At 31.5% G+C, this 9,970-nt stretch overlaps 1 protein-coding gene across 1 annotated transcript; it reads right to left on the minus strand.

Annotated features, from left to right (window-relative positions):
• Positions 1–4,912: 4,912 nt before the first annotated feature.
• On the minus strand, positions 4,913–7,066 carry LOC137919006 (MORN repeat-containing protein 4-like). Its single transcript, XM_068761966.1, has 2 exons — positions 6,901–7,066; positions 4,913–5,265 (listed from the first exon to the last, which is right to left on the minus strand). The coding sequence occupies exons 1-2, from the start codon at positions 7,064–7,066 to the stop codon at positions 4,913–4,915; spliced, it is 519 nt and encodes a 172-aa protein (XP_068618067.1).
• Positions 7,067–9,970: the final 2,904 nt, after the last annotated feature.

A 9,970-nucleotide genomic window follows, 5' to 3' on the forward strand; every position in this document is an offset into this window, starting at 1 on the left:
CATCTGCCGAACTTCTAAGTTCTGGCGTACCTTCGTGCTCGGAAGTGAATTACGTATATTCGCGGCACGCCTCAGCACCGATAAGACGCTCGTTTCAGCCATATCAGTAGCCCTGCGTCTAATTAATTGCATTCGTTGCCTAATTTGCGTGAACTAATTAGGAGAAAGTCATCAATATTAATTACAAAATACTTTCATTGAGCATTCTCGCTCAACTTTTATCGGTCGTTTGATTTGCGAATCTTTGCTACGAATATTATAACTAGCCCATAAAGTTACTAATCGTAGTTCCTTGTAAAAATATCTTAAATATTGTATTTAATTATATTATTATGCTTTGTAACAATTTATATTAGGTTCTATTATACAAAAAAAAAAACGAATAATCGGAATTTAAAAATCAGTACACACTAGAAAAGGAAACTAGCGCGGCTTATACACAGGAGTTAATATAAAAATTTAAATTTTATCAAAATTTAATTACCAACATCATTTTAGCCGAAGGACGTCCACCGCAAAACATTTGCGTAACCCATAGAATTCCTATGGGATTAGTAAGAAGTGTAGCTCGAATTTGATATTTGACGCTAAAATGTTATTACCGTGCAAGAAATTCCTTTTGAATTTATTTATACTGATTGCTTCTGACAATTCCCAAAAATATATTCAGCTAAGTTCTAGTGAAATGAAATATCACTACAGACCATAATAAATATAACAATTAAACTGCCAATACCCTAATAAAGTTTTTTAATTAAACATTATTTATCCAAACATTAATAAAATCAGTACTCTACACTATAATTTAGGAGAGGTACTTGAAGTATTTTTACAGTTGTAAACCCATCATCGTAAAACGATAGTCAAGTGTCGCCACGAAAATAACTCGCATTTTTAATTACTTTTCTATTTTATCGATTTCAACCATGAATTTTAAAAATAAAAATAGAGCTAGCTAACAATCACTCCGTTAATCAAATCGTAAATAAATAAAAATACGAGTTTAGGGAATTAAACCACTATTTTTAATATGTCTTTTATAAAATCATTATTTTTATGGTTAGCAAAAATATACAAAAACTTCTTTTAAAAACATTATATTTTCATAATCCGACCGGCCACTGTGTAGACTTTTCTTAATCATAATGATTCAAAGAAGAAAGAATGAATCAAGAAAGAAAAACAGAAATGCAGATCAAAGGTACGTTCACACAAATGTCTTATAAAAATATATTTTTCGTGTATATTGACTAACATAACTATATTTCCATATTTATACAGATTATGTTAAATATTTAAAATATTATCTAAATTGATTTATAAAAGACGTTTTTTAATAACTGCTTTTAATTTTTATATTCATATGTTTATGTTCATTGTTTTTTATCCGTTCATATTCACCTAAAGAAGAATTTTCGCAGTATTTCCTTATTAAATATTTTAAGTGTATTTGTGGTTAATTAATGTGTATATATTATGCTCTTATTATGTATATATAGTTTAAAACATTAAAATATTAAAAATATTTTTTATTAATGTATTTATTATCACAGTATGTTGACTGTTGAAAAGGCATTAAGGCCACCGTTGTAATAGTAAAAAGAGAAAATAAATAAGCGCTGAGCTTAACTTTAAATTTTGCTATTAAATAGCAGTTCTTCCGTGACATCTATTAGTCATTACCATATGAATTCATTACAAATTTAATGGTAACAGTGTAATTAAGGAGACTTACGCTCGAATGACGCTGCACCGGGTTAATATTTATTTTATAACACAAGGTTACAAGCACAATTGGTATGCTCTATACATATTTTTATGTTCTATCACTTGTCACACATACGTTGTCACTTAGTGCCATGAACGAAAACATACCAAGTAAATACATATTTTAATCATATTTAAGTTATAACTAATGTGAACATTTTGTTTTATCTGGCAGTAAATAAGAAATCTATTTACTATGTGTGCGTATTGTTAACAAATTTTAGGACACGATGAAAAAAATTTATGAAATAGTTTTTCTGATGTACTTGTAAATCAAATTTAATTACGTATTTTTATTTAACTATAGTATCATTCATTGCTCGTTTTATTATTATTTAGAAAGCTTTCTATATATGTTTTTTTCAAATATTAACGTTTATAGGCTAATATGGTTGCTGCCCCGGCTGTGTCACACATTACGGAAATAAAATAATTGATATATTTAAATTCATATAATAAATCAATGTAAACTGTTATTTATATAATATTTCAATATATAGGTTGTAAAAAACTTATAAAATGTTAATTATGTGTCGCTGTTAGCGTGTTTAATTATAATGAAATAAAATATTAAATACGTGTTATAATAAAAAGTTAGCTTTATGTTTTACTTACAAATAACTGATTGAACATACCTTTAAAAAAATATTTTCGTCGTTCTTAAAATAAAATTTCTGTAGTCCAACAAAAGACAGACATCTTCCGGCCTCAAATTAGTTTGACATCAATGTAGATTAGGGATTTAGTTATCGGATAAACCTAGCGCGAGCTCCGGAATAAAAGTAAAGGGGTTTATTAAATTAAAACATATTTTTTGTTGATTACGGTTAACAAAATTTGAAAAAAAATTACAATACGCTAAAATATATTAAGTTCCAAATTTCTTTTCTCTATATTTGTATTTGTATTTTAGATGTAACGTCCTTTAAGCACTCCTGATGTTAGTGACGTTTGATGATTTTAAACTCTGCACCAGAATTTGATGAGCCATTTGTAAAGCTTACACTAAACATATAGTCCGAACACATCCTAGACAGAAGCTTTTCAGGATTTATTCCTATTATATTGTTTCCTAACGTTATCGAAAGTGGTAGTAACGTTAATCCGTTAATACCAACAGACCTATTAAAGGTTTGGTTTTAGGGTATCTTCAAATGGAAATTGAATGATAGCCTACACCGAGGTTTCTTCTACAGAGCCATTGCGCTAGCCTGAGCAACCTAAGAGCTCGGTGGCCCCCCAATCCGATAATGCTGTTAAAGCCGCTGAATCTGTAAATACCAAAAAGGCGGCAGTATAGATCTGTAAAAAAATCCGGATAAAATCCTTAAAGATCTGAAAATACCGATACAAATTAAAATTAATTAAAAAAATACCATTTGATTATTGTCGTACAATTTCTTTAGCCAAAAGCGTTTTCAAAATGTTGCTCCATTATTTTGAAGCCTCTTTCTTATAAATATTTGTAATATTTGGTTCAATGTGTTTTTAGTTAGTTGATCCTTTTGGTTTTCTTTATAAATCGTGATATAATAATATTGTAATTGTAAAATACATAACAAAGGAACTATAAGGTAATCGCGATAAGAATAGAAGAGCTTATTATTTACAACACCATTCCAAATTTATAGTAAAAACAACTTTATTGTTCCATGATATAAATGTCAGCCAGTCACGCAGATCGCCGCTCCTAAATTGCAAATACTTTAAACATTAACTACACATGACCTAACTAAACATCGCAAACATCTAAGATTTTGTTAAATTAATGATAATAACATAGTAGATACAAACAAAAACAATGTTTATGTGAGCTGCAATTAAAAGCTTGAAAATGTACGTGTTAGCTAACGCAATCCTTTAAGCGAGCTTAAATAAAACAAATGTTAAAAGCAATTCTAAATGAAGCCATGACCTCCCGTGGGCGTACGGTAGAGGCCAAAACACTAAACACGCGCAACAACTACAGAAACAAACGTCACACTTATTCAACGTAGGCGACGACTGTTGCTTCTTTTATAGGATTAACTAATCCTTTTTTGTAGAAGTGCAAAATGGTTTATTTGCGTGGTCGTAATTACGTCATGTACTAAAATAAAATAAGATGAGAATTTTAATCATTGTTTATTTAGCAAAAACGCATTTATTTATTTAATACCCTTTATTGTATATGTTAGAAAATAAATACATATATAATTAGTAAAAAAATACATTGAACGGTCTTATCACTCAAGGCAATTTCTTACAGACAACCATACTATCGAAATGGACGGACAAGTACCGGGCAGTCATCTTCATACAAACCCACATATCCTTATATGTATATATAAATATTATAAACATTTATTTATATATTAAAGTATGTTATTATATTTAAAATTATGACAAACTTAAATGTATATAGCTTGCAGGTTATTAAATTTGAATACGGAAATAATAATTTAGCTAATTCAAGCACAAAATTAAAAAAAAACATACATGGAGCCAATCTTGATAGAAACATTGTAGAATAGATGATAAATAAAAGTATACATTGAAAATACAGCTCTTTAAGTGGGGTTCAAATGGTCGTGTCAAATAAATGCGTATCTTAACTGTCGGAGTAACCGAGCGTACTTAACACCTTAAAGAGCGACCTCTTTCTCAACTCAGTGAGCATTCACTTGTTTACACAGCCCTCGTGATTGTGTTTACTTGCATTGTATATTCCGCTTAAATTAATTTTAGGTGCGCGTTGGCCTGCGTTTAAATATTCAATTCCTATCGCCTTTTAACGTTTTCACTAACACGCGTATTGGGCGTTTCCTGTCACGATCACCTCTTTGAAATTAAATGAACTGCTTACCGAAAGTCCGAATATAAAGAATTCTTAACACTTAATACTTGTAGATATTTTAATAGCATCGTTTACATAAATAATTTAGTTATCATATCAAAATGAGTTATTTAGAATAATGTTGCTCAAGTCAAAATATTTAGAGTAATTGCTAACGTACAAATCTCATATAAATTATTTTAGGTTTCCTTGACAACTGTCTAACGTTATTAAAACGTAAATTCAATTGCAAAATAACACAAATAAAATAGCATAGCGGTTACCTAAATAAGTGAAATAGCGACAATATAAAGCTCATTACTCTTGAGATTAATGTTTAGACTTTATACGGGTATCTCTTATTTTCTCTAACATATCATAGAGATGATTTACTGGCTGAAACCAACAAAATCCATGCTCGGCCTTTCCCAGCCAAATATGACCATTGGGATCAGTTAAAGTTAAAAAACCGACAGGACAATTTTCAACAAAGTCGCATGATAAAATACTGCCGTCAGGGTAATAATATCTTCCCCGTCCACTGTACTTCCAATCCTTTAAGAATCCTTGATACTTGGACCCATCTCTGAAGGATATCATTATTTCATCGCTAATGCCGAACTTGTCGTTGTCCCACAAACCAGCATACGCATCGCCTTCTGCCGTAGTATATATTCCAGGACCTGAACACAAAAACAATATACACTTACGTAGGTTTAACGAGGTGAATTTATAACTCAATTTGCTATAAATATATATATATATATATATATATATATATATGTATATATATATATATATATATATATATATGTATATATATATATTTTTATATATATGGGGTATCTTTTACAAAATTAATAATTTCAGAAATATTAAATACGAATTACTACATATTACAATTGTTTATTGTTTACTATCTGTCCACATAGACTTTGCATTGCCAGAAACAATTGGCCTGTCTCATTCCAAAATAAACACATTACGGAGTGATCACTTGATACAAAATGCTTTACATTTAGCTCTTTAAAGCTTTTATATCAGTAGTTATTCATCCTGTATAATCTCATTAGATAGAACGTGCTACTGTATTCGTTCCTCTATTAATGATAGGAGCCAAAATGAAGTTTTTACCAATACTTCTTCAAACATCTTGTAATGTTACTTGTAAAAATTTTCCCACCAGCCCAATAAAAGCGACCGATCTAGCCATGATCATCTCCTCTCGAACACCAACGAAATGAAATTAAACATTTCGTTGGTGTTCGAGAGGAGAGGAGAGGAGAGAAGTTGGAGTTTATTAAACACATATCGATTGAAAGCCTTGCAGAGTTCCACTTTCAAAAGCTACCCTTGAAATTTCTTGGATAAAGACCAAAGCAAAGCTCGAGGGCTCCTTAGGAAGCATCGGCACGGACCGCTAGATACTACATATCATAATTTCACCGGATTGGTGAACTTAAGACATTCCAACAAACTAATGACAGTTGAACCTGTGAACATAAAGTTTCTTATATTTACAAATTATGAAGTCTCTTATTATTTTAACAGGCACCGTCATACTATAGATATTATGCGTACGGAGATTTCATTAACGCCATTTATGCCATTACATGACGTCATTTTACTACATCATAGAGCCTAAACATTTACATAAATCGAAATGGAAAAGTACTGAGTAAGGATTTGTTATGAAAAAAACGTTATTTCGCCTCACTCTCATTTCGATACACAGATGTGTTATCGGTCAAACATTTTCATAATCTATAGAGACCTTACGAAATTACATTATGTTGTACCAACAGAACAAGAATAAAGAGGGAAAATTAATTTATTAAAATAATTTATAAGAATTAATCATAATAATTTTTAACGCCGAAAAAAGAGTGAAAAAAAACAGACGAAATAGTTGTTGAAAACGCTTTCCATAATTAGAGCGTAACGTTTAGCATCACAAGCCGGAATAGATCGAGTACGGTCTATTAAACTCCATTTTATAAAAGACAAAAACATTTCGTGATGCTCGGTTGGGTTTCAGATTCAAAAACATTAGCTTTGGATATCGAACCGTACATAATTAGAAAATAAAGAAATGGTGAGATCAAAGACCTTCGATAAACTTTTATTATTAAAAAAGCTAGCATATCGTGCAGTTTTTAAGTCAAAAATATGTGAATATATATTGTGATAAATTATTTATTCCTTTTGACTCCAAAATTACATAAAGCGGATGCTATTATATGCTTTGACCAAAAACCTGGGCGTTATTTCATACATACACAAAGAGTTTTTTTTTTCATTACATAAAATACTTTTACCATGCATCTTTACGCTTCTTTCTTTCTTCTTTACTTCAAAAAATCCATTATAGGTGTCTCCTGTATCGTGAACGAAAAAACCCTCATCTTGTATCACAGTTACTTCTTTAACTGGTTTTTTCATATCAGTGGTGCTAGATTCTGAATTGTCTATCGAATCTGACATATTTATAAAATGCAATTTTTCGTTATTGAAACGTTGATCTCTGAAATTTCTCTGAAATAGTTATAAACTTGGATACATATTATATAACTATTTTAGCAGATTTTGTTTTATTAGAGCCTAAATTTATGCCAATTAAATTTATTGAACAGAATTTTTTTTTAAAAACTCAGCTGATGAGAAAGCCACTTTTTTTAAAAACATATTGTGACTCATTAATAGACAGAAATAATTAAGCCTTATGACATCTTTACCGAACGAAAAAAAAAATTTACCTTATAAGTAAAAAAACCTCACCGTTAGTAAATTATTTACAGGGATTTGCCGTTCAACAATTGCAATCTTCTATTACGTATTATATTAAATTAATTGCCATTGTTCCTAACATGAAAACAGAAAATACTTATTTCTATAGGTCAAAACGTGACATGTCGTCCATGACATGTATAATTTATATCTTTTTTAGCACGCAATGTCATCGTTTTCGGTCATGGCCTTAATATAGAATTGAATAAAATTTTATTTTAATATCTAAACGCCATAGCTAAATTAAATGCAATGCATTATAGAACAATATTTAAATCGAAAGGTTAACATATAATTAAATGATGTTAAAAAAAAGATTAACCGATCCGTTAAAGTATTCGATATAATCGAGCAAATCGGAAAAATATAATGCCAAACTACGTAGAGGCAATAACTCGGTTAAGATCGTCAGAAAACACTTGATGACAACTTCCAGCGGGTCCTATAAAAAATCTAAGGGGAAAGCCCATGTCCAGCTGTGGACGGGTTACGACTGAGATAACAATGAAAGAATATTTAAATAATAATCATTTTAAAATACGTCCTAAAAATCTTTACCTTTTACTACGAATTATTCATCGTACTATTGTCTCTCAATTTCGTATGTACCTTCAACTAGTACGTGACCCATTGATGCAAACAATACGTAATCGGAAGGAATCAAATTTGGTAATGTAAACCCGCATTGGGTAGTAGATGCCAACTGAGTACTTTCAATGGTACTTGAACCGGTTTTGTTATTTAAGTTATAGTATTATCACAAAAAATTAGTACTTCCTTATCGGTATTGTGGCCCTTTTTCAATAAACGAACGGTTAAACAAGATTAATTGCTGTTGGTGACTTTTAATTGTCATATCCCTGGAATAATTTAACACTTAATAACAGTCAGCTTTTTTTAGTTGGGTGGAGATATTCCGGATCTTCCATTTTTGGAAATCCCGTCTCAATTTTTTACTAAGATTCGAAACCACGTCGATTCATCACCGCCTCAGTACTGCTAAACCCAGTGAAAGTCTAAAGCACCACCCTATACTCACTAATCCGAAGGCCTCTTTTCTGATGGGGGAACATCATTCTCCGGGAAGCCATTAGGAGGCGTGGCTTTGCGCTGTCGGCATCGTCTATGAACCGAATCTTTGTTTACTAATCCAATTAAGCTGCCTCTTTCTGGATCACACACAGAAGGACGACACATATCTTGTTCCGCTAAAAACAAAATATGGTTTTTTTAAGCTACCTAGTCGGTGGTATGTCTGAATCGTGCAGAAAGGTTCACTTGTTTGTGAGTCCACTTTCGGAGTCTTCAACGCCGAGCAAGCCCATAGAGCAGCAGTTTTAACGATCTGAAAATTTATCTTCCTATTTCGATATAGCATCTACGGTAATGGCCTGAGCTCCAAATGAAACCGTGTAACTAAGTTACTGAAAAACTATTTAGTCTGAGTTTCTTCAGCGTTTTATTATCTCAAACCCGTGAAACTGTTTTAGCCTCGGGACAAACTACACACAATCGCTCAACTGTTTACAGTTGTGAACAATCAACTGGTTTGTGCGGTCCTAGTGTCTCGGATTAAGTCCAGTCTAGCCAAGTCGATTTGAATTGGCATTCATACTCAAGATTAACAAGGTTTATTAAAACCGTTGTTTGACGGGATCAGAATTAACGACTCATTTTAAAGAACAGCGCCACACCACAACACTACGTTGTCACGTCGTCAAAACAGAAGGCGTGCCATTCTGATACACCGCGAAAATGTCGTAATCCTGTAATTTTTCACGCGGGTATATAAGTATGTACGTAATTTTGTCAAAACAAGCATTTACTTCACCCAATGGTGTTTTAATTCAGTTCCGAAAGAGAACCACTCTAACCCACAAAGTAGATCCCGACTTAATACTAGAAACAATGAAACATCAACCTATTCTGCTACCTAAACTGTTCTGTAACCCATGCACAAACAGCTTCTGCTATTTTCAAACACAGAAATTTTCAAAAATACAAATCATGAAATTTTAGTTATAGTTGAAAGTAAAAGTTTTTAAATATTCATCACTCGATGCCAATTGAAAACAATGCTGTTTTCAACTTTTTTGACTGACACGTAAATAGTCGGAGAATTTTATTAGCGTTTCATTTTCATTTTATAATGATTTTGTAACAGCTACATCCCTTGACTACAAGTACAAAACGCCGAAATTAAAAAAAAAACATTATGTACCCGTGACTTATTTTACTTTTGGTTATCCAAGAATTAGAGTTGAATAAATTAAAATAACCTAATAACACAGTCCCAGGAATGATCGTTATTCTGTTAATCACTTGTGCGCATATGACTTGGAATACCATATCAAGGCATTTTTATAGGAATATTGAAACCGCTGTGACACGTCTGAAGAAAGCGCAGCGAGGTGATAAGAGCATTAGTGCTACCGCCTTGCACGTCAACGAAGGACTAATGGTACGGAGAGGCCGATAATTCCTCTGTTTTACAGAACGCACAACTTAGGCGCGGTAGAGCGATTTAAGTAGCACTGTAGTAAAAACTAATTACATATATATATAGCTTTTTGATTAGCAATTTGTTTGACTATTAATAAT

Source organism: Battus philenor, unplaced genomic scaffold, assembly GCF_028537555.1.
Source record: "Battus philenor isolate CCGP_79_NKW_IND1 unplaced genomic scaffold, ilBatPhil1.0.hap1 SCAF_15, whole genome shotgun sequence".
Classification (NCBI taxonomy): Eukaryota; Metazoa; Arthropoda; class Insecta; order Lepidoptera; family Papilionidae; genus Battus; species Battus philenor.

Coding starts and splice junctions, on each gene's coding strand:
- LOC137919006 (XM_068761966.1), bottom strand. CDS start 7,066: ATGTCAGATTCGATAGACAATTCAGAATCTAGCACCACTGATATGAAA. Junction 5,266..6,900: donor AAGAAGCGTAAAGATGCATG/GTAAAAGTATTT, acceptor TTTTGTGTTCAG/GTCCTGGAATATATACTACG.